Source organism: Bipolaris zeicola, assembly GCF_000523435.1.
Source record: "Bipolaris zeicola 26-R-13 unplaced genomic scaffold scaffold_200, whole genome shotgun sequence".
Lineage (NCBI taxonomy): Eukaryota > Fungi > Ascomycota > Dothideomycetes > Pleosporales > Pleosporaceae > Bipolaris > Bipolaris zeicola.
In genome coordinates, this window is record NW_006912249.1 from 23,812 (window position 1) to 46,695 (window position 22,884).

Consider the following 22,884-nt stretch of genomic DNA (forward strand, 5'->3'; position numbering starts at 1 on the left):
ACCTACCCTGCGGAGACTCCCAGCCAGCCCCCGACCTACCCTGCGGAGACTCCTAGCCAGCCTCCTACCTACCCGGCTGAGACTCCTTCTGCCCCGGCTCCTACCTACCCTGCCGAGACTCCCAAGGTCCCCAGCCCTGACACCACCACCTCTTGCCTGAGCTCCACCACCGTCACCGTCACCCTCCCTTACCCCACCGGTACTGGTGTTCCTCCTTCTCCCTACACTCCTGGCAAGCCTTCCGTCCCTGTTGCTCCTTACCCATCTGTCCCAGGTGGCGGTGCTCCATACCCATCTGTCCCTGCCGGTACCGGTGTTCCCCCTGCTGCCGGCACTGGATACCCCACCAAGACCGGTGGCTACGTCAAGCCTTCCGCTCCTCCTGAGTTCAGCGGTGCCGCCTCTGCTCTCAACGTCGGTGGCTTCGTTGCTGGTGTCGGTGCTTTTGCTGCTTTCTTCTTGTAAATGTCATCTTCTTCAATCGAGCTTGCTACTTAGTAGGCTATGACTTTACATGAGTGCATTGCATAGAGGTTTAGGTCTTCGCTTATAGGTACGCCCTTGGTATCGCAAAGGGTAATTGTAATTAGTTGGGTCGATTAGTAGCAATTGAACTTGAAACACCATTTTTTCTCTTTGATTGATATCTGTGCTCTGGTTCTCCATTGTGAAAATCCCCATGTCCGTCCCTATAACATCTTTCTTTACCTATCTCTCCCCGACTATTCCGCTGAACGAACAATGGATCCTTGTATAGAGCGCCATTCGGAGACCAGTACCACAGAGCCATATGAAAAGTCATAGCACGACCAAACCCTCTGAAATGCAATCGAATTTCTCCATCGAACTACCCCGGGGCCTCCGCACTAGGACCCCCCCTCCCCCCATTCCAAACACGGCAACCCAGCGCGCCCTTGCACCCAAGACCATCAAATTTCCGGTGTTTCCCAATCAAGACACCAACCCGAGTCACACACACACACCCGCTGTTGTGCCTGGCGTGCGGGTGGCCTTATTGCGCAAAAAAAAACCCCCCCCTGTTCACCTCGCTCATTTTCCCACAGCCTTTCATTTCCGCATTTTTGCACCGTTTTTAATCAAAATTTTATTCACGTCTCCCTTCTTCCCGCACCCAAGCCTCTTAGCATGGGGAAACAAGCACCCCTTCCCCCCAATTTTTTTTTGTGCGCAATCACTTCACCCAAAAATAGAGAGATTAGTGTGGTCCTTGCGTGTTTTCCCCCCTCCATTGCTATCTTAACATGAATGGTTCGTATGTTTATTCTGGATTTGGATATTGTTAATGCAAACGAGCGGTTTTTTGAATTACTAGTATAGAATTGCGTGGTTCTCCCGAAGTACGGTTTTTTTTTTCTTTTCCTTACGAGTTAGTACGAATGGAAGCGAGGGCCTGTGAGACCGATGGAATTCGGCGTTATTATTTCGCCTGTTTGTTGCGGAGGGTGTCAGATGACGGGCGGCGTATTTATGCATACGAGAGGGAGAGCGCCTTGTTGTGCATAAGTCTCGGGGTAAAGAAGGGATATCGCGCGTTAGAGTGTGTGCGCCTCAGGCAACGCTTGCATGCATGTTGCGACGGTTCGTATCTGGGGTAAGAGCTTCATGATGGAGTAATACTACTCCGCAAATTACATTCCTATCTTGTTCTTTCTTAACCTTTTTTTGTTCTTTCAGTCCCTTTTTCTCCTTGCGCGCACAACATCACCGTGCCATCGGCTTCCCTTTAATCTATCTAAGCTGCCGCCGGATGCTTCACGACTCGCGAATAAGGTTTATACAGGCTTATAGTTCATAAAAATCTGTGTTCTTTGTTTCCTTCCTGCCGTTTGTGGCTAAAAAAGACTTCGCATGAAGAGGGCAAGTTTTGTGGCTTACGGGAAATTGATGGGTGGTGGAATCAGCGGGGGCCTACTACGCGTTTCATCAGGCGGCGTTGTTGGCGCTTTTGGGTTGAGGTTCCGGAGCCGCTGCTGCGTAAAATGGGTTTCCGTGTAAGTACTTATGAATGATGTGTGCATCGTACCGGTGGTAAAGGATCGGGTGGCGCGTTTGTGGGACGGAAGATACGGTCGTATAGAGATTGGGTTTGTTTATGTGGGTGTTGGTGGGTGTAGTATGTGGGTAGATTAGATTTGCGATGTCTGTGAGGACTTCGGAGGTTTCTTGCATTTCACGTCCATGTCAACATAACCGATTTTGATATTTGTTGCAGCTGTCTCGAAATTTTTAGACGTCAAGTAGCTGGTATTCTAATTATTGTAGACAAATTCTCAGCAATTGGTAGGAAATGTGGGGGTACCGAATACCCTTCGCTGCGTGCCCAAGGTCCTGCCATACGATTGGGAACATGCTTTTCTGTTTAGATCCATTACAACATGATTGCCAGTACAATTTCTTGATGTGGATTCCATCTTCTGAACTATGTCTTATGTTGGGACTGTCGCAGTATACCTGCAAGATCTGTTGAATAAAGTAGCGGTGATTTCTCCATCAAACACCCAACACATGGCAGAGACGGTACGAGGCATTGATGTCAATACTGATAACCCACCAACCAGTCTAGGGCAATGATACTCTACAAGACAGAATCTGCGTTGGCTAGGACAGCGACCGCGCCTCTTTAAGATCGAACTGTCACTCAATCCCTACTGAAAAGTCACAACCCGTCATGAGAATCATCGCGATCCTTTCGGCCTTTGCTGCCACAGCTCTCGCAATACCGTTCAATAATTCAACTATAGAGCTCACACCGCGGGTATTCGACAGAAACCCCAGAGGCTGCCCAACCTCCTTCATTCAACCATATGGCGAATTGCCAAAAGGTCGCACCTTCGCGCCCCGAGACATCTTCCAAATCAGCGAAAAGAAACCTACCGAATTTTTCTCACCCAACAGCTGGGCGGGTACAACCGCAAGAGACAAATGCACCGTCTTCAACATACCCTTGGATGCCGACAGGGCCAGAGGCAAAACCTGCAACCTCGTCTTCAACTTCCCCGACTACAAGCAAGCACCAGGTATATCCCGCATGATCGGCCCAGGCCACTTCATGTTCCACCCCTTTGCCCACGGCGCTCGGGTTCCACTTCCCATCGTTACAACTTGGAGTAATAAACCTCCGCTTAGTATCACACCACCGATTACCATAAAGCAGTTTGCTCCCCGCCATAGTTACGTTCTTAGCTCGGGGCCGTGCTATGTTTCTCAGGAGCAAAAGGGAGTAGTGGTGAGGAGCGGTATGCTGTGCTCCAAGGACACTTTGTTGTGGTTTAAACAGAGCGACGACAGGTGTCCTATGGGACTCTATCTGATCATTTCCGAGCCGGATGGTTCCGATTAGTAGGGTTGGGATGAGACAAGGGACAGCTACTGTGGTGGAATGTAATAAATATCATGACTATTGTATCATTTAGCTTCCATCATCTGGGGAAGAGGGGCTTTTTTGATATCTGGCGTCTGGATGCAGGGCTTTGGTGGACATTGTAGAGGTCGAAGGCTAATCGATTCCAAAGCATATTCAATGAGATACCAATCCTTCAATTCGTCATTTGCATATGCTTCTCTGGCTCAATATTCGTTTTATTTCAATGTAGACGGATGATGTAGTTGTTCTAGACCTGCCTTGGAAGTTCAGATGCTCTAGTGCTACTGCTATAGCAAGCAATTCGCATAGCGTGAGACCTAAGGGCGGGGCTCTATCGATAGTGAGTCACGCTAGTGGCGGGGATTCGGAGGAGTCAACTATAGAAAATCGTTCCCCGCCACGGTCATTTCTCATCAACCTCAAAAATGTCTATTGACTTCCCTCGCGAGGAGGAGCGCGTGCTTGCGCGATGGAAGGAGATCGACGCCTTCCTGAGGCAAGTTGAGCTGGTAAGTGGATGCGAATTCCTGCGCCCTTTTCCAGCATACTTCACGTGCCCCTCTGTCGGCTTGTCTGTTGTGATCTTGCCTTGTTATAGCTATGTTGCATAACCTGTGAAAAGCATATCTGGCGTTTTTTTGTACTAATCCTACCCAGTCCAAAGGCAAAGAACCATACACCTTCTACGATGGACCGCCGTTCGCGACCGGATTGCCGCATTATGGCCATCTCTTGGCGTCCACCATCAAGGACATTATTCCGCGTTACTGGTCCATGAAGGGTCGTTACGTTGAGCGGAGATTCGGCTGGGATACCCATGGTGTTCCGATTGAGTACGAAATTGACAAGGAACTGGGCATGTCTGGACGTGATGCTGTGCGCGAGATTGGAATTGCAAAGTACAACGAAAAGTGCCGCGCCATTGTCATGAGATATGCGGCCGAATGGAGAACTACCATCGACCGTCTTGGGCGCTGGATCGATTTCGACAACGACTACAAGACCATGGATACCAACTTCATGGAATCCGAGTGGTGGGTGTTCAAGCGCCTCTTCGACAAGGGCGCTGTATACCGTGGGTACAAGGTCATGCCCTACAGTACAGCACTGGCAACGCCTCTCAGTAACTTTGAGGCTTCCCAAAACTACAAAGATGTCCAAGATCCGGCAGTCGTTGTCACATTCCCACTTGTCAACGACCCAAACACATGCTTGTTGGCATGGTACGTATTTCTGCGCACACTCTGCTTGTTAATGCCCATACATTGGCAACCCTAGCTTGCTTTTGTGGGCATGTGCTAATGTGGTTACAACAGGACCACCACTCCATGGACACTACCGTCCAACACTGGTCTTTGCGCACATCCCGACTTCGAATACGTCAAGATCCTCGACGAAGCATCCGGCAAACACTACGTTCTCCTCGAATCCCTGCTACGTACACTCTACAAGGACCCCAAGAAGGCCAAGTTCAAGATTGTTGAAAAGCTCAAGGGCAAGGACATGCTAGGCTGGAAGTACGAGCCCCTCTTTGACTACCTGTACGATGAGTTCAAGGACTACGGCTTCAAGGTCTTGAACGACACCTACGTTACAGCCGATAGCGGTGTGGGTATCGTCCACCAGGCACCCGCATACGGAGAGGACGATTACCGCGTCGCACTCGCCCACGGAGTCATTTCCGATACCAGAGTACCACCAAATCCAGTCGACGACCAAGGTTGTTTCACTGCAGTTGTTCGCGACTTTGAGGGTCAGCACGTCAAGGCAGCAGACAAGGGCATCATCAAGCATCTGAAAGGAACTGGACGCTTGATCGTAGACTCACAGCTTCTCCATAGCTATCCCTTCTGCTGGCGGTCTGATACTCCCCTGATTTACCGAACTGTTCCCTCATGGTTCATCAAGATCCAGGACATCGTTCCACAGATGCTGGAGAATATTGCAGGCTCACACTGGGTTCCTTCGTTTGTCAAGGAGAAGCGCTTCGCCAACTGGATCTCCAACTCACCTGACTGGGCAGTTTCAAGAAACCGTTTCTGGGGTACCCCGCTCCCGATCTGGGTCAGTGATGACGGAAAAGAGCTTGTGTGCGTTGGCAGCGTAGAGGAGCTGAAGAAGCTTAGCGGATACGAGGGTGAACTCACCGACATTCACCGTGACAAGATCGACCACATTACTATTCCTAGCAAAGAAGGTAGGGGTACGCTGAAGAGAACTAATGAAGTCTTTGACTGTTGGTTCGAGTCTGGCTCTATGCCCTACGCTAGTGCACACTACCCATTCGAGAACGTGGAGCAGTTCGAAAAGTCTTTCCCCGGAGACTTTATTGCCGAGGGTCTCGATCAAACTCGCGGTTGGTTCTATACCCTCACAGTCCTGGGCACACATCTTTTCGGCAAACTACCATTCAAGAACTGTGTCGTCAACGGAATTGTACTTGCAGAGGACGGCAAGAAGATGTCAAAACGTCTAAAGAACTACCCCGATCCTAATCTCATCATGAACAACTATGGTTCCGACGCTCTGCGATTATATCTCATCAATTCGCCTGTCGTCCGCGCCGAGACACTTCGCTTCAAGGAGGCAGGTGTCAAGGAAATTGTTTCCAAGGTGTTGCTACCACTATGGAACAGTTACCAGTTCTTCGAGCAGCAGGTATCGCTCCTGAAGAAGGTCGCCGATCTTGACTTTATGTTCGATCCAGCGGCTGAGAAGACAAATTCGAACGTACTGGATAGGTGGATCCTGGCATCCTGCCAATCGCTGCTGAAGTTTGTCAACGAAGAAATGGCCGCATACAGATTGTACACTGTCGTCCCGCGGTTGCTCGAGCTCATTGACAACACGACCAACTGGTATATTCGCTTCAACCGCCGCCGTCTGAAGGGTGAATATGGTCTAGAAGACACAAAACACGCACTCAACACACTCTTCGAAGTCCTCTACACACTCTGCCGTGGACTCGCACCTTTCACACCATTCATTACGGACAACATCTACATGCGATTGTTGCCACACATCCCTAAGGAGTTGCACGCAGAGGACAACCGTAGTGTACACTTCCTACCATTCCCAGAGGTCCGCGAGGAGCTGTTCGATGAAGCCGTTGAGCGCCAAGTCAAGCGCATGCAGTCGGTCATTGAACTTGGCCGTATCTGCAGAGATCGCGCGAACAAGGGTCTCAAGATCCCGCTCAAGACGCTTGTAGTCATCCACCCAGAGCAACAATATCTTGACGACATCAAGTCGCTCGAGACCTACATCTTGGAGGAACTGAACGTGCGAGAAATCGTGCTGTCAAGCGATGAGGAGAAGTACAACGTGCAATACTCTGCTACAGCCGACTTCTCCGTTTTGGGCAAGAAGCTCAAGAAGGACGCCGTCAAGGTCAAGAAGGCTCTGCCAAACCTCAAGAGCCAAGAGATCAAGGATTACTTGAAGAGCGGCGAGATTGTGGTTGATGGCATCAAACTTGAGGCCGAAGACTTGATGGTCAAGCGTGGTCTCGCACAGGACTCTAGCAACAAAGACCAAGAGTTTAACACTGACAATGACGTCCTCATTATTCTCGACGTGGCGTCGTATCCTGAGCTTGAGCAGGAAGGTCTTGCACGAGAGGTCATTCGCCGTGTACAAGATTTGCGCAAGAAAGCTGGACTGGTACCTACTGACGATGTGGGTATGGAGTACCGAGTCTTGAGCGACCCTGATGGAGTGGGCCTGGAGAAGGCATTCGAGAACCAAGGACCACTGTTTGAGAAGGCTCTGAGGAGGAACGTTGACAAGCACGTCATCACTGAACTTGATGGCAAGATACCCGAGAACAGCATCGAGAAGGTGATTGCAGAAGAGGAGCAAGAGCTTCACAAAGCAACGTTCATGCTGCGGTTGGTTAAGCTGTGAGGAGTATGCAATACTACTATGCCTCCAGCGGATGGGTTCGTAGATCGTTTAGTGTGCTCACAATAAGGGTTTTGATGCCATGACAGCGTAACGTAGATAGCCGAAGAAATGACAAAAATAACTTTCAATCAAATGCCAGAGAAATCGTGAACTTTGTATGTTACCAAGGATATTTACCAACCCATGACTTCTACCGCTGCTTGTACGCCTTCTGAGCCAATCGTTAGCTACCTGTGAATGAATCGGACCAGACATAGTCTTACAAGATAGCACTCTTTTAGTTTCATGAATTCGTTCACGCACATGTCTTTCCGTACGTTGTTGTAGTCTGCAAGAATACATTTGCCATATAATGAACTCTAAACAATGTTAGGATACAACAAAGAATACACAGTGCAAGGCCCTAGAAGTGGGGGATGAAGTGGCGCACATACTTCTTTTGAGCATTTTGCAGCCGCAGTGGCGAGCTTGTCGATAGGGCGAGTTCGTCCAGGCATTTTGATGTGAGCAACAGATGACAATGTCAAATGAGTGATGTCGTGAGGCGCTGCAAATGTTTCTTCTATGTGTCGATGAGGTCAATGACAGGGTCCACCGCACTAGACTCTTGGCACTGTCGCTGTGTGAACGGGCAACCAACCATCCGCACAACAAAGCGCGTTGCTCTCACGCAGGCGGGCGCAGCGGGTTACCCCGTCACCCATGCATCAATACATCTTGTAATGCTTAGTCGCTGCGCGCAATCCTTTCCTTTGACGCGACTGCACCGCATACCACTTTTTGGTTGCTCGCACACTTCCCGGGCTCAGCAGCTACTTCCATGTTGTCGCGAACGCGCCGGAGACGACCGAGTCGCGTGCACGAATGCTACCCCCCATGACACAAAATGGACATGACGCGAAGGACCTGACCAGGGATGAATTGTCCAACGAAGGTATTACTTACGATCTCTATTCCATTGTTTCTGTTCACTGTACTAATATTCTTGCAGTCGTCGAAACTCTATACGACATCATATACCAGGCGCATCATTCGCAGGATAAGACGTCGCGCGCCCTCTTTGATGCATGTGACAAACATGTCGAGGACAACCGTCTAGAACCCAGGGATAGCGCTATATTATACCGCTTTCTAGCCCACCTACAACACGAGGATCGAGATGGGGAGGATCTCCTAAGTCGCTTCCAGCGTGTGCTCCGAGACTATTTTGACATCACTGTGGGGTATGGCGACGAGGGCGACGACATTGAACCCTCAGCTGGGCTCGATGCGACGCAGAAAGGGACACAGGCAGGGCCGGGACGATTGCCGAGGACAACAAGCTTCGATTCATTCCTCGATGTGACCGCTGACAAGGTTGCTGGGACTGACCATGGTGACCTTGCTCTGCGTCCCAACAGACAACCTCAGCAACAAGCTCCAAACGGCCATGGCAGCAGACCTAATAGGCAGCGTGCTACTTCAGACACAGAGGCGCATTCGTATCACCAAGCTGGACTTCCCATTCGTAATAGAGTGAATGGAATTGCGCCTCAACGCGCTACTTCAGGTCCACAACGACCGCCTCACAAGCGTAGCGCTTCTGCATCGAGTCGTGGCAGTTTGCAGATTAGAAGAGGTGGACAACCGCTGACGTACAGGCCCATTGATGATGCGGACCAAGACAGTTCCACCGATCACAATACCAGTCTCGATCTTTCCAATATCCAAATACCTGGAGTGAATGCGCCAATACCTAATGAACCTTACCGACCCGCGCGCCAACAATCCCAACCGCAGCGACCATATGTCTTCGAGCCGTTCAGACCCTCCGATACGCAATTGTTAGACAATGCGAGAACCCTTGAACAACAGCGACTTCATCGGGTGATGAGAGAATGCATATGGATATGGCAGCGTCGGGCGCAAGACCGTTTGAATATGCGAGAGGATATGGAAAGGGCTGCTGCAGCATTTGAACGTCGCACCCTGCTCAAAGCCTCTCTTTTGCAGCTGCGGGACACAGCGCTTGTAAGGCGATCCGGCCGAGAAACAAATCGCTTTTTCGAACGACTAGAAGCCAGAGCAGACAAAGCTCGCAGTTTGTTTCTGCTCACAAAGGCTTTTACACACTGGGCGAAATGTGCTGAAGAGGAGGTCCAGCGCACGTCGGTTGCGCGCCGGCACATTCTGCGCACAAGGTTCTTCAATGGATGGCGCGAAATCACAGCAGTTAACGAGCTCAAGATTCAACATTTCGCTTTGGCGAAATTCCTCTCTATATGGCGCGCACGCACCGCTGCGAGACAAGGCACTGAACAGCTTGCGGTTTCCTACTATGAAGACAAAGTCGTCCGGCGAACATGGGATACATTGGTCAAAGAGTACCTTAGTAGAGGTGCATCAAACTGGCATGATACACAAATAGCCAGGACTACGCTGTTGAAGTGGCGTGAGATAACTGAGATTATGAAAGAGAGAGAAACGTGGGCTACTGATCGACGGGATGAGATAGTGCTACGGAGGACGTTCAGAGCGTGGCAGCAGAAATCGGATGCTGCTCAAGCCCTCCAATCTCAAGCAGATGACTTCCGGAAAGCCAGCTTGCTCCGAACGGCTTTGCATGCGATGCAGAAACAAGCACATCTCGAACCTAAACTTCGCGAATTCCAGACACATACCAATACTCACTTGCTTCGCTCAACTTTCGATAATTGGCGTAAGGTTGCTAAATTATCACGCCGGGCTCGTATCATCGATCGCATGCGACTGTTGCGTAATGCCTACACGACCTGGAATGACAAACTGCGTATCAAAGCACTTGAAGAGCGTATCAACGACCGCGTTCTGGTCGAATGTCTGTACAAGTGGACTCTTGCATCTCGAGTATCTCTTTTTCAGCGTGTTCACGATCGACAACTCAAGGAGACGGTTTTCTTATCTTGGGTCACAAAGACAAATCAGCGTGCCAACACTCTCGACACTGCTGAAAGGCGGTTCGCTCAGTTCAAGCGTGTCCAGTTGTTACGGACATGCTTGCGCAAGATGGAAGCCATCACTACGGAGAGAAGAGCTGAACAGTTTGCGGTAACAGCCGAGTATCAACAAAGGTTGAAGGAACGCATCTTTGCCAAGCTCAAAGAAAGACAGGCGCATTTCCAGCAGCTGAACCAATGGTCGGCAGATGCACACTACTACGTGCTTTGTAAACATACCCTGAAGACCTGGAGCGAAGCTACGCAGCTTGCGCGTCGCAACCGCCGACGCGACACATACTCTCAAGTCCGTAGAACGGTAAAGACAAATCTCGTGCGAAGGGTGTTTGGACATTGGAGGGACAAAGCAAGCCATATCGTAGGACTGAACCAAAGGGCGAATGATATGCTGGAGAACCGCACCATACAAGCCAGTGCAGAAATCATTCATCGATGGCACGACCGGACGCTTATCCTTCACCAACAAGATGCTCAGGCCACCAATCTACATGCCTTCAGGATTACCTCTGCTTGTTTGGCCACATGGTCGCAACGCATGGATGACATTCGCATGCTAGAAGGTCAAGCCATTGCTCTTCGACAAGAAAGCACTGAGATTATGGCTGCAGGCGCCCTCAAAAAGATGGGATGGCGTCTCTGGAACATCCAGAGACAGGAAGACAATGCGAAAGCGTTATTCAACCGGAACTTTGAAAAGCATGTCAGAGCTATGGTTCGCTTTTGGGCGGAGCGTGCTACAGAGCGATTTGCCGAACAGTCTGCAAGCCCCACGCCTAACAAACCGAGAGCGCGGAGAGTTGATGATAGAGACCGTGATGATGGCAGGGGAGGTGACGATGGCGCAGTCAGCGCTGAGGGCAATAGAAACCATGGGAAACAGGGGGGCTTGGAGCCGTCTGGTGACGAAACCCAGTATCTGGAGGCTTGGACAGCTTTTGACCAGGATGCTTTGGATCTGAACAAAGAGCTTGATCTCTCTCTTTCTCTCACACCGGAACAGCCTCCACGACACCCCATTCTCACACCGAATCCGTACACCCAGGCACCTACACCATCTTCAACGCGCCCGCTGAATTCCATACTCCGCCGCCCAAACACATACCCACAACCGCAGCCAGCTCTGCGCCCTCCCCCGACGACCATCATTGAGGATGACGAGTCCGATCTCGATTTCGGAGACGGCCCCCAATCAACTTTCTGGACAGGAACCCCCATGCCACCAACAGCAAGCAAGCCTGGATACCTGAAGACACCATCAAAACGCAGTCTAGCCCGCGCCAAGCATCCTGAACTTCCCGCTAGTCCTGAGAAGCAGCCTGCCTTCAGTCCTGTACGGCGACCTTTGGCTTCAATACTAGAGCGAGAACGAACATCACGATTAGGCACTATGAGTGCTCCACCTGTGCAGAGTTCAAGATTCACTAGTTTTGGTGGCATAGGCGGCGTGACGAGTTTTGAGAGGAGGCTGAGAGAAGGTGGATTTGGAGGGAGCGTTGCTGCTGGCAGTAGTAGTGCAGCGAGAGGGGGGAGGGTAAAAGGTGGTGCGAGGCCTAGAGTGGGATTTGGAGATGTTAGTCAGATGGGTTGATTGATTCTCTTGGGCTTTTGGATATTGAGCGGAACATTTAGTGTTGATGGAAGAAGATAGTGGAGTTTGCATTGCGTGAGGCGTCTGCGTAGTATTATAGCGCCTATTTGTGTTTGTGTATGTCAGGATACCCCATGACTTTTTATTTTTCACTCTTCAGAAAAGTTGTTGTGACTATATAGTAGAGTAACGATGAATATACATGATATGATTTACATCTAAAAGCACTTCGGACTGATGTTGTAGCGAGACTTGTGGATCTACGTGAAGCTAACCTTGTCCCCGATGCCCGTTTTTTTTTGCCACGATCCGACCTTCGGTGTCGTGTGATGATGGTAGAGCACATAGTAGGGTTAGTGCGGAGACCCCGCAATCTACTTTTCTCTCCATGTTACAATAGTATTCCACTGTTGGAACCTGCATCGGCGCTCTCTCCGAGTATAACGCCGTTTTCTCTTATTCCTACATGCTGTGCATACCTTACCCTATGTATCCGTTGATGCTCACCCAAAATTTCATGCATGATGTTGTTCCGTTAAATCTGATGAAAACAACAAAGTCAGGAATATGTCTTCATACCGTTCAACTCCAAATCTAAGCCTCGGCGCCACCGCCGATAAACAGCCTGATTTCCACACTAGGAACCTGTTATTTCGCCCATCCACGCGCCCCCTTCTAGTCGCTTTTTTCCGTGAGCGGGGGCTAAGTGCACTTTGCCTTTTTCCATCTGCACAAAAAGAAAACGTCCCGAGGCCCCGCTTTTTGCCCTTGAAGCAAGGCAATCGAGTAGTAGCGCCGGGTATAACGATCCGCATACTTTGTTATGTCTATTTGCTTTTAGTATATAGTGTGCTTTGATGGCGAGATCGTTGCCGGTGCACGTGGTTTTCTTTATTTGTTCAAGATGCATGCTGCGTTGCGGATGCTAGTGTTGGGCTTTGCTCCGGTATTCTTATTCGATATTGGGTTTGCGGCTCCGTCTTCTGGGTTTCATGAACGATGCCGGAGTTTCGATCCTACATATTATGTTAAGAACTCGACGCTGAATGCTCGCGAGTTCTTTACTGCGGGGTCGAATTTGACGTTTCCCGATAACGTGGCGAGTTGCGGTCGAGCGAGCCAGGTTGTGGCTGTGGATCTATGTCGTGTTGCGCTTGAGATACGGACATCGAGTACTTCGCGGATTACGTTTGAGGCGTGGTTTCCAGAGAAGTGGTCTGGAAGGTTTTTGGCTACGGGTAATGGAGGGTTGGATGGATGTGAGTGCGAATTACTTCGAAGATAAGATTGGTCAGTGTTAATGCGAGCATAAGGTATCAAGTACGAAGACATTGCCTATGGCACTCAGAATGGCTTCGCTACTGTTGGGGCAAATAATGGACATAACGGTACTTCAGGACGAGACTTCTTCAATAATCATGAGACGGTTGTGGATTTTGCATGGCGATCGTAAGTAATCACATTCGGTTACATTTAGAAGACTCGTATTGATCATGTTCTTTCCTCACAGTCTCCATACAAGTGTAGAGACTGGCAAAATGCTAGCTCAACACTTCTACCAAAAGAAACATAGCACATCCTACTACATAGGCTGTTCTCTCGGCGGACGCCAGGGTATAAAAGCCGCAGAGCAGTTCCCAAGAGACTTCGACGGTATTCTCGTTGGCGCGCCCGGCGTCGATTTCAACAATCTGTATTCATGGCGTGCACTTTTCTACACTATCACTGGTCCAAAAACAAGTCCTGATTTTATTCCACTCCAAGCATGGAAAACGTGGATCCATGATGAGGTACTACGGCAATGTGATGGCATTGATGGAGCAAAGGATGGGATAATCGAAGACCCTTCGCTATGTCGATTCAATCCATGGACCTTGAAGTGCAACAGCGCCAACGCCATAACCGAAGCAAAATGTCTCAACGAAAACCAAGTACAGCAACTCGTCCGCATATTCAGTCCCTACACGTATCCCTCTGGCGAACTCATCTTTCCAGGCATGCAACCCGGCAGCGAGCTGCAAGCACCTGACAGACTCTACACTGGCACACCTTTCACCTACTCAGAGGACTGGTTCAAATATGTGGTATACAGCGACCCAAGCTGGAACGCATCGACCTTTACTGTCGCCGATGCACGCGCAGCAGAAGCCCTCAACCCAGCCAACATCCGCACCTACCCATCTTCACTGCCGGCCTTTGAATCTCGCGGCGGCAAATTACTCATGTATCACGGCCAACAAGACAGCCAGCTCACCAGCTTCAACACGAATCGCTTCTACGAACATCTACGCGACAGCAATGGTAAAGGAGGCAAAAGAAGCTACGTCAGTATGAACAAGTGGGTGCGCTTCTTCAGGATCTCAGGCATGTTTCACTGCTCTGGTGGACCAGGGGCATGGGTGCTGGGCCAGGGGGGAAGGGCTTCGCAAGCCGGTATCCCGTTTGACGCCCAGCATAATCTTCTTGCTGCTCTGGTGGCGTGGGTGGAGACGGGTGCTGCGCCCGAGCGTGTGGAGGGGACTAAGTTTGTGAATGATACGGTAGCTGCGGGCGTGGAATTTAGGAGGAGGCACTGCATGTATCCATTGAGAAATGTATTTGTTGGGGGTGATTATAGGGAGGCTGGGAGTTGGATGTGTAAATAAGAAATGGTGGGTTTGGTGGTTGCTAGTACTGGACAATAAACCACGTGGCATTGGGTTTTGACTCCTGTAGCCAACCAGCCACCACTGTACCTCTTGAGAGAAAATTAGTATTATCCATATACTCTCGACTAGGACGTTACATTGTGGCTTAATATTTGAGGCAAGGGGGTAGCGGTTCGGCTCGCGATGTTTGCTAGCAGAACCTGGTTAATGGAAACATCCGACGGGACCCTTCGCTTAGATTCCTGTTGCTAAGCCGATACATTTTCCTAAAGTTATTTTGTCTACTTTATCAAGGGTATTACGCACCCGATGCGCGACCATTGTGCAGATCTCGAGTTAGCTGCTTAGAGAGATGAACCTGAAACAACCGCGCACAGTTCACCGCGTTTCTCGTCTAGCCACCCCGTTATGAAACGGCTATCGATTCAGCTTTGATCAAAACATTTTCCTCCTTACAAGAACCATTAGTTTTGAGCTTAGAAGGGTTTGTTCACTTAGTTAACTGTTGACACTGTTCACAGCATGCAGGGTCCTACAATGGCGCTGCTTGACATGGTTTCGTGTGTTGCCGTTGCCCATTGTTACATTCGAAATGGCCAAGATCTTATCAAATCATGGAAGTGAAGTTAGATCGGCGAAAGATGTTCTTTGGGTCAAGTATGGGTCTAAGTGTGATGCCTCTTTTGAGAGTCTACTTTTGACACCTGAAAGGTGGCAGCAATCACTGAGGCATAAAGACACTTTTTGTACACTGTGTAGGGTATACGCACGAAGCCTGCATTGTCTTCTGGGTTTTTGTATCTTCTTACAGTCTATCTCCCTTGGTACATTGTTGCCATTGCCACGATTGTGTCTTTGTTCGGGTGTCCTTCACTTTCCTCGTGATTATGGACATGTCTTGACACCCCGAACCGCATGCTAAAATTTGACATTTGGTTCTTCCTTAGAAGAATTTGGTTAGTCAATATACAAAATGCCTCCTCCATACAATACTTCGTGGTCTTACTTCAAAATAGATGCCTTTGCATACATCAACGCTAACCGAAACTGGACAGTGGGTAAGTAAATGATCATTGTGCGTCAAGCCTGCTTTTGCTAAACATCTGTGTGAAGAGGAGCGAAACCATACAGTTTCTACAATCTGGGCTGGAAATGTGAACGTCCAGAATCACTATAATGCATTAACGTGGGTTGGAGAAGTAAGGGCGGCAGCCACTCCTGGCCTACCTAACCCAAATCCTATACCAGCGATACCATATACAGCTGTGTCACTTGCATATGCGAAAGCTAGAGGGAAACTACCTTCTTCAACGCCATCACCATTATCATCATCATCGTCATTATCACCCTCTGGACCTGGACCTGCAACTCAGCACACTAATTCACAACCGGACGACTTTTGGCCAAAGCGGCCATGGTCTCCTGAACCCAAGCTACCGCTCTATGACTTAGATATGGTCAAGGCAAATAGTGCTTCAAGAGAGGCTTGGCTCAGCACTGAACCACATATGCCCCCACCAAATGACGGGTCTCAGTGGCGCGGTGTCCAAGTGCTGGAAGTTGGGGGTTACGGCGCTGCAGGGCTATGGGTCCAGACCGATGCCGCAGGTAACATTCGAGACGTAGGTCTGAGGCGTTGACATTATAAGGGTCTGTATCAGCTGACATGTTGCAGAAAATGGTGATCAAGGAAGCCAAGCCTTTCACAGCTAGCCAATGGCGCGACCCAAAAAACTGGCATGACAGATTGCCACGCGAGATTAGGATACACCAGCTGGTTGAGGAACGGCGCAGCGTAGAGCCTGATTCGTGTCGTCACCTCGTCCGTTCCCGTGGTCATCGGCTCTGGATGCGGTCGAGACGGTATAGGTTATACCTGGATTTTTATCCTGGAGGTGACCTGAGGAGGGCAATGAAAAACTATGCTGAGAACTGGACTAAAGAAGAAGAAGATTCTGAGTTCAATCGGGAGGAAGATCTTTCAGAGGGTTTTATATGGTACACAATAAAATCACTAGCGACGGCCTGCCTATTGCTACATAGGGGGACACTGTCAGATAACGAATTGTTCGGATGGAAGCCAATCACGCATCTCGATTTGCAGCTACCTAATGTTCTTCTCGATATTTCTAATCCAAAGGAGGGAAATTATACGGGCAGTGAGCCCTCATACGTGCCTATTCTTGCTGATTTTGGCATCTCCTTTCTCAGTCCTGGGGGTCATGGCTCCACTCTTTCTGACCCTCCAGAAGACTTTACTCCCAACTTCGACACTCGATATCCTCCTGTAAGTTTCTATTTTACCTTGTTGGATCTACCCACTGACTGCATCAGGAAATGAACCAACAACCCTCAGATGACATCAAACTTGGAGAAAAGACGGATGTTTGGGGCCTTGGAAACATTGCCTACAAATTAATCATGAATGGCCTAGTCGATCAGGGTCCAGTCCGTTGCGACGCACACACTCAAGATGAGGAATTTGAGGAATATGACGGAAAGATCCCGCTAGCAGCACAGCATTGGCGCAACCTTTTCCAGAACGATGACAAAAATGTCCTCAGTTATGATTGTCCAGAATGTAGGCCTACTGGATCTTATACTGATGATCTCAAGCAGCTCGTGAGGAAGTGTTTGAACTATGAACAAGGCAAGAGGCCAACGCTCTTGGAAATCATTGCCGAGGCTGATCAGCACTTTGGTGAGTTCCCCGGAGACATGGATGAGCTCATGGACAAGGGTCGGTATAACTTGAAGGAGCCCAATTTCGAGGAGTTTCTGACCGGAGAGGCTATGGACATAGGTACATAGATGAGGTAACGACTGATTGAAGGGGCCTATGTTTCTTGTTTCCGTTCCATCGTTAGATGTTTTAGCGTTGGCCTCCCATGCATGTGATAGGTCCAGCACACGACTAATACACCAATGAGCTTTTCCATACACCAAACAAACTCTAGTGCCTCGACGTGAACTGCTCCAACATTTTCTTTCATATGGACTTCACAAGTCCTCCCGGTAGAACTCTCAAAGACATCTAATTCTTTAATTCCTTAACCCATCTTTAATAATTTCCCTTCATGTACTCCTGGAGACAATGCATGAGAGACACAAAATGGACATACCTAATTTCTTTAAATACCTGCCTGGGAACATACCCAAGTCCACGACCTTCCTTACTCCGAAGGATGTTGAGAAAGAAGCTCGAGTGCGTGCGGCGAGGCTCTTCCAGCATCGTGGTTTGCTCGAAAAGATTGTTGAGCGCCACGAAGAGACGATACGCACACGCTGGGGAAAGAAAACGAGAAGTCAAAAGAGAACAGTCCTCCTGGAGGCATGGACCGGAATGTCCTCGGAGCATCGACCAGATGTCGCGGCATGGCGAAAATACTCAACATCGGATACGAAGGAAGCATACATGTGGCCATACATCAACTTGGAAGATCTCACCAAGACAAAGACCTTGCTGGTTATGCTTCACTACCGTGGGAGGAACCAGCCACACGAATTTGTACGTTCCGATTTGGAGCAAGCTGCTCTTGGTGAGGCGAGCGGTGCCACCATGCCAGGCTTTCTGGACGAATACACGATGCTTTTCGCCGACCGAAAAACACCCAAGTCATATGGAAAGCTCATTTCCTGGGATGACGACGACCATGCCTTTGAGAGCATGACCAACGGGATTGGTATGCATCCTGGACATGGGTTGCAGGCTTTGGAAATCCAGGAACGCATTTGGTCCTTTCTTGTAAAGTGCTGTCAGATCTTGTTGCAAGACATTCCGTCTATGACCAGATCACCTGTTCTTCCAAACCCCGGTCCACCTATTACTCAGGATCTTGACGTCGCGTCTCTTCAGATCAAATCCTTCGAGGCTCCCTACCGAACCCCTGCACACCTTGACTTTGCGCGCCTAAAGACCTTGGCTTCTGAGGAGCGCAACTGGAGGGAAGACCATTTGTGGTCACTGCGAGAGGACCCAAGCTATTTCGCTAAGATGATGCATGAGCAAGCTGAGCATCGACCTGAGATGCTGCTAGATACCTTACGGAACGAGCATCCTTTGTTGAAAGAACCGGGGCGCCCACTCTTCTGGAACCGCGTAATCGGCAACGTAGTGATTCAAGCTTATTTTGGGCTCGCGACCTTTGATGAAGTATTGAAGCAGATCAACAACGTCGCTAGCATCTACGAGAAGCGTAAAGTAACACTGAAACCGGATGAAGACCTACCTGCCGACCTGCTCAGCGCATTCCAACATCTCCGTTTTTTGCTGGGTGCTGCAAGAACTGACATTGTTAACTGCATCAAGATTGAATTGTTCGCATCTCCACCGCTTCGTCCTTTCTGTAGGCGCGAGCCTCATGATCCGAAATCAGATGTCATCCGGTCTGCGTATTGTCCACCGCGTCAGGAGCATGCGGTCCATCGACTCATGCCCCTATTCGATATCCTCTTCGACGATCAGCAACTATTTGTATTTGGCCTACACACCGTGACGGATGAGATTGAACGCTTGACCGCAAAGGATCCTGCAGTCGCTGCTTTGCTTACGCCGCGAATCGCAAGCCGTCTCTCGTCGCTTTCAGTCGTATCAGAATGTCTTCAGCGAATCCACTTTTTCCAGCCATGGGCGCGTAAAATCGAAGACGGCATGGATCTCAAGGCCCGTGAACTCCAAAAGCAGTACAACAGGACTTTTAAAGGATGGCTCCCAATCCTAAACGCTAGATTCGAAGGCTCGCAGATCCATCAGTATGCTGATCCAACTGACGGGAAATTCAACTATCCTACGGACCATCGCCAGAACAAGCAGAACGTCGAGACAATGCGCAAATCCGAAGCTAACCTGGATATCCTGTGGAGAGCTGTAGACCGGCACTACAAGTCTAAATCAGCTAACTCACAGCATGACATGGTAGCACATATGCTTCGTAGTAATCGAAAGATCCAGCGTACGCCTGTTTGGGTCGAACCCGGCAAGAAAAAGAGAAGGAAGAAGAAGAAGGTGACAATTGTTAAGCAGCCAGTGGTACACTTATACAGGCCATCTTCTAGCGTCTACCGGGGATTTTCGAAGCCAGTCACTGGTGATTTTGTTGATGTTGCACTCGACGAACCTAGTGTCGAGTCCAAAACTGACGGAGACGTCGCTCCAGGGTCCAAGGCCGAAACACCGACATCCGCCCTTCATGAAGCTACTGAGCACCCTAAGACCTTCGCAGTGGACAAGCGCTCTCACGGGGCCTTCAGCACCATTTCCCACTCATCGTCCGATCCTAATCAGCCTGCAGAGGTTCCTTGGACCGATTTCATGCATGCGATGGTAACCATGGGCTTCTCAGCTGAAAAACCACATAGATCGATGTGGAGTCTCGCACCACGAAATATTAGCCTGAGTGCAGAGAAGAGTATACAGTTTCGCGAACCGCATGTTAGTAGCGACATTCCAGTTCTCTGGGCAAAGCGTATTCAGCAGCGATTGGCGAGGGCGTATGGATGGGTCGGTGGGGTGTTCAAAGTAGCCTAAGGTGTGGATTGATGGCGTAAGCAGGTCTTACATACGAGAGTCTGGCGTTGGTTCAACGATGGTGTGTCAACAACTGTTTTCTATTGTATACTATACTGTGTATGTATCATGTCGAGATTCCGAATTCATGAGCAGTAATTGTGTCCTGGCTTGTTATATCGAGATGCCCCTATGTCTGCCGAGAAACTGCAAGTATATGTGTTGTGGCAGGTCTAGCGGCGTGTCCTTTGCGCAATGACGATTTCGCAGGGCAGTGCTTGCCAGCGAGGTGGCAATCGGCGGCGCGATGGCCATCTAGAACCCGATGCGCCAGGCTCCCTATGGATCTTCGCGTAAGGGCTGACGCGCACCAATAAATCACGGTAAAGGGCCGAATGTGACGATGAATAAAGTGTATGCGTTGTGTTGCCGATGGAATATTAATGCGCCGTGACCAAGGCAGCCACAGTGTTCAAGACAGCAACGTAGGCAAGATCGGGCACGGGGCACGTGATAGCGCGCTTGGCATCGAGGCGGAGCGCTCGGCCGGCGGAGCGAGCGAAACGCGGACCAGATCCTCTCTCTCTTCACGTCAACGTCTCCTTCTTCACGCCAACCTTTCCTTTGACATCCATCGGTCGTCCATAGCCAACATCAATGTCTCACTATCGATGGCCGCCTCGGGGAAAGATGTAGGGCTCATCACCTACCCAGCCATTGTCAACATCGCCACCCTCGTCGTATTCTTCGTCTACCTCGTTATATCCATCTGGCTCATCTTTCGACAGGGCCTTGGCCGCAGCTCACCATGGATCTGGCTCACCATTCTAGCCATCTGCCGTCTCACCCAGGTCTCGCTCGATTTGGCTGCTACCACCATGTACCCGATAGGACAATCGTCAAACACTAGCTTGGAAAGCGGCGTCGCAATCCTGACTACCATGGGCTTGACGCCCCTGTTCATGTCTACCAGCAGCCTACTCAACACGACCACCAGGCCTAAAGGACGTCGCATGCAATGGATCCTGCTAGTATTGCATATTCCTCTCATCATTTCCTTCATTCTTATTGTCGCTGGTGGCATCGATCCAGACTCACGAGACGGACCCACTTTTGCAGCCACCGAAAGTACCAAGGCTGGCATCACACTTTACTTGGCATGTTTCGTTGTCCTCGTCTGGTCAACCATTGTCATCTCTGCCCGCCTTTATCTTGCGGACAGAGATGAAGTGCGCATTCTTACGACTGTTGTGCTCAGTCTGCCTTTTTTTGTCGTCGACATCGTCTACATGATGTGTTTCGCCTTCGAGCGCTGGGAAGTCGACGACTTTGACGGCTGGCAGCACATGCGTTTCAATGTTATTAGTGGAAGCGTCACCCTTCAACTGTGCATGTACGTACAACTTCTGCCATACGACTGTCTCCTTTCCTCCCTTCAATTGATCATGTGACGTCACAGAGGGCTAACACATAGCTAGGCAAGTAATCATGGAATGGATTATTGTTGCTCTATATCTGGCCTTGGGTTTGGAGCTTCCCAGTAAAGCTGCAAGATTGCGACGTCAGATTGAAGACCAAATGGATCAAGCTAGGAATCTCGACGTTGATGTCCTTCAAGAGACCGTGTTATGGAAGGCTCACGATGCCATATCCCGCATGATTGCCGCCATGATCATGCCCGCCCTTCAACTTGCACACTGGATCCTTGGAAAGATACTGCGATCTGGACAGAATCAAACCTGAAACTTGCAAACTGCAACCATCAAGTTACCAACGTCTCCAGACGTCTCTTGATATTCGATGTATTTGACACACGGTGCCTTGCCTTACGACTGGCGTACAGGCCCCCTTGCAGCATAATCGATAATGTTGTGTCGGCCTGTTCGACCAACAAAACCCTAACAGGAATTTTGTCATCTTTGGATTAACTCGCGCGGCCAACGATGAGAAAACGCAAAAGCACCCAGCAGTAGATGCGTGTTTGCCTCGTCATCATCACGCGGAGACTTGCACTTCGGAATGAGGCGGATGACGCACTCAGTGGCACAGCACAGCGATGAGCCATTTAATCAGCACCAGACCCTGCCGCCCCGCTTAGATCCTGACAGCCCAATTGAAACAGAAATAGATCTCACCATGTTTTGCACGCCTGTTACTGCGGTATTTACCACTCTTGAATCGCATTGGTTGTGGCTGAACTCTGATGAGGCTGCGACGAGCGACCCGAACAGGGGCATGGAATGAACAAGAAGAAAAAGAGGATGCTAGGCAGAGATAGTACAAAGGAGGAAGGTGCGCATGAAAACAAGTCGACACGCACATTTGTAGCGATGAGAAGTAGTCTGTCTTACTAGCGACGATGCTTGTACCAATTAACAATCTGCTACTTCCAATTGCCACCTTTGTGCCAAAAAATGATTACGCCTCACCCCCTTTATGTCTATGCATCTGAGCTAAGAACAACCCCACGTGTATTTTTAAATCCTTCTATTGCTTCAGAACCGCAACCACCAGGAAATGTAGTTTTCACTTTCGAATGTTACCGTTGCCTCATTTATTCTGTTTTGTCCTATTTTGGTTGTTAAGAAATTCAAGAAAAAATACAAATTTTACGTAGAGTAAAATTTGTGGATAGAGTGGGAAAAGAAAACACCGAGGAGACAAAACATTTAAATAGTATTACCAACAACGTGTTTGTAGTGTGAGAGATAGCAGTCGTCAAATATGCTCATTGTACGGAGGTGCCTCACAAAAGTTCTGTCCCGCCAAGAATAATCTATCCGATGTACGGCCGCCTTAGCCGAGGCTTGTCTCTCCCCTCTATGTACTCGTTACCACCTTGTAGCTCAATTATCTTTTGAATATGCACAAGAATT

The 22,884-nt window shown here is 49.5% G+C and overlaps 9 protein-coding genes across 9 annotated transcripts; 8 read left to right on the top strand and 1 right to left on the bottom strand.

The window, feature by feature from the left end:
- Window positions 1-9: 9 nt before the first annotated feature.
- On the top strand, window positions 10-465 carry COCCADRAFT_106037 (uncharacterized protein; the record flags this gene model as incomplete). Its single annotated transcript, XM_007717880.1, has 1 exon — window positions 10-465. A coding segment is annotated over one exon (456 nt), but the record flags the coding sequence as incomplete, so codon positions are not given.
- Window positions 466-2,689: 2,224 nt separating this feature from the next.
- COCCADRAFT_106051 (uncharacterized protein) lies at window positions 2,690-3,361 on the top strand (the record flags this gene model as incomplete). The annotated part of the gene is made up of 2 exons (XM_007717881.1): window positions 2,690-2,742; window positions 2,797-3,361. 2 exons carry the CDS (start codon window positions 2,690-2,692, stop codon window positions 3,359-3,361), a joined length of 618 nt encoding a protein of 205 aa, XP_007716071.1.
- Window positions 3,362-3,810: 449 nt separating this feature from the next.
- On the top strand, window positions 3,811-7,291 carry COCCADRAFT_8188 (uncharacterized protein; the record flags this gene model as incomplete). The annotated part of the gene is made up of 3 exons (XM_007717870.1): window positions 3,811-3,894; window positions 4,043-4,608; window positions 4,702-7,291. 3 exons carry the CDS (start codon window positions 3,811-3,813, stop codon window positions 7,289-7,291), a joined length of 3,240 nt encoding a protein of 1,079 aa, XP_007716060.1.
- A 190-nt stretch (window positions 7,292-7,481) lies between these two features.
- On the bottom strand, window positions 7,482-7,788 carry COCCADRAFT_8189 (uncharacterized protein; the record flags this gene model as incomplete). The annotated part of the gene is made up of 3 exons (XM_007717871.1): window positions 7,482-7,502; window positions 7,555-7,650; window positions 7,726-7,788. The coding sequence occupies 3 exons, from the start codon at window positions 7,786-7,788 to the stop codon at window positions 7,482-7,484; spliced, it is 180 nt and encodes a 59-aa protein (XP_007716061.1).
- Window positions 7,789-8,155: 367 nt separating this feature from the next.
- Window positions 8,156-11,854, top strand: COCCADRAFT_106032 (uncharacterized protein; the record flags this gene model as incomplete). The annotated part of the gene is made up of 2 exons (XM_007717882.1): window positions 8,156-8,225; window positions 8,283-11,854. The coding sequence occupies 2 exons, from the start codon at window positions 8,156-8,158 to the stop codon at window positions 11,852-11,854; spliced, it is 3,642 nt and encodes a 1,213-aa protein (XP_007716072.1).
- A 922-nt stretch (window positions 11,855-12,776) lies between these two features.
- Window positions 12,777-14,499, top strand: COCCADRAFT_106019 (uncharacterized protein; the record flags this gene model as incomplete). The annotated part of the gene is made up of 3 exons (XM_007717883.1): window positions 12,777-13,113; window positions 13,168-13,303; window positions 13,365-14,499. 3 exons carry the CDS (start codon window positions 12,777-12,779, stop codon window positions 14,497-14,499), a joined length of 1,608 nt encoding a protein of 535 aa, XP_007716073.1.
- A 976-nt stretch (window positions 14,500-15,475) lies between these two features.
- Window positions 15,476-17,313, top strand: COCCADRAFT_8191 (uncharacterized protein; the record flags this gene model as incomplete). Its single annotated transcript, XM_007717872.1, has 4 exons — window positions 15,476-15,560; window positions 15,616-16,124; window positions 16,178-16,789; window positions 16,837-17,313. 4 exons carry the CDS (start codon window positions 15,476-15,478, stop codon window positions 17,311-17,313), a joined length of 1,683 nt encoding a protein of 560 aa, XP_007716062.1.
- Window positions 17,314-17,614: 301 nt separating this feature from the next.
- On the top strand, window positions 17,615-20,029 carry COCCADRAFT_106042 (uncharacterized protein; the record flags this gene model as incomplete). Its single annotated transcript, XM_007717884.1, has 1 exon — window positions 17,615-20,029. The coding sequence occupies one exon, from the start codon at window positions 17,615-17,617 to the stop codon at window positions 20,027-20,029; it is 2,415 nt and encodes an 804-aa protein (XP_007716074.1).
- A 650-nt stretch (window positions 20,030-20,679) lies between these two features.
- Window positions 20,680-21,751, top strand: COCCADRAFT_8193 (uncharacterized protein; the record flags this gene model as incomplete). Its single annotated transcript, XM_007717873.1, has 2 exons — window positions 20,680-21,401; window positions 21,487-21,751. The coding sequence occupies 2 exons, from the start codon at window positions 20,680-20,682 to the stop codon at window positions 21,749-21,751; spliced, it is 987 nt and encodes a 328-aa protein (XP_007716063.1).
- Window positions 21,752-22,884: the final 1,133 nt, after the last annotated feature.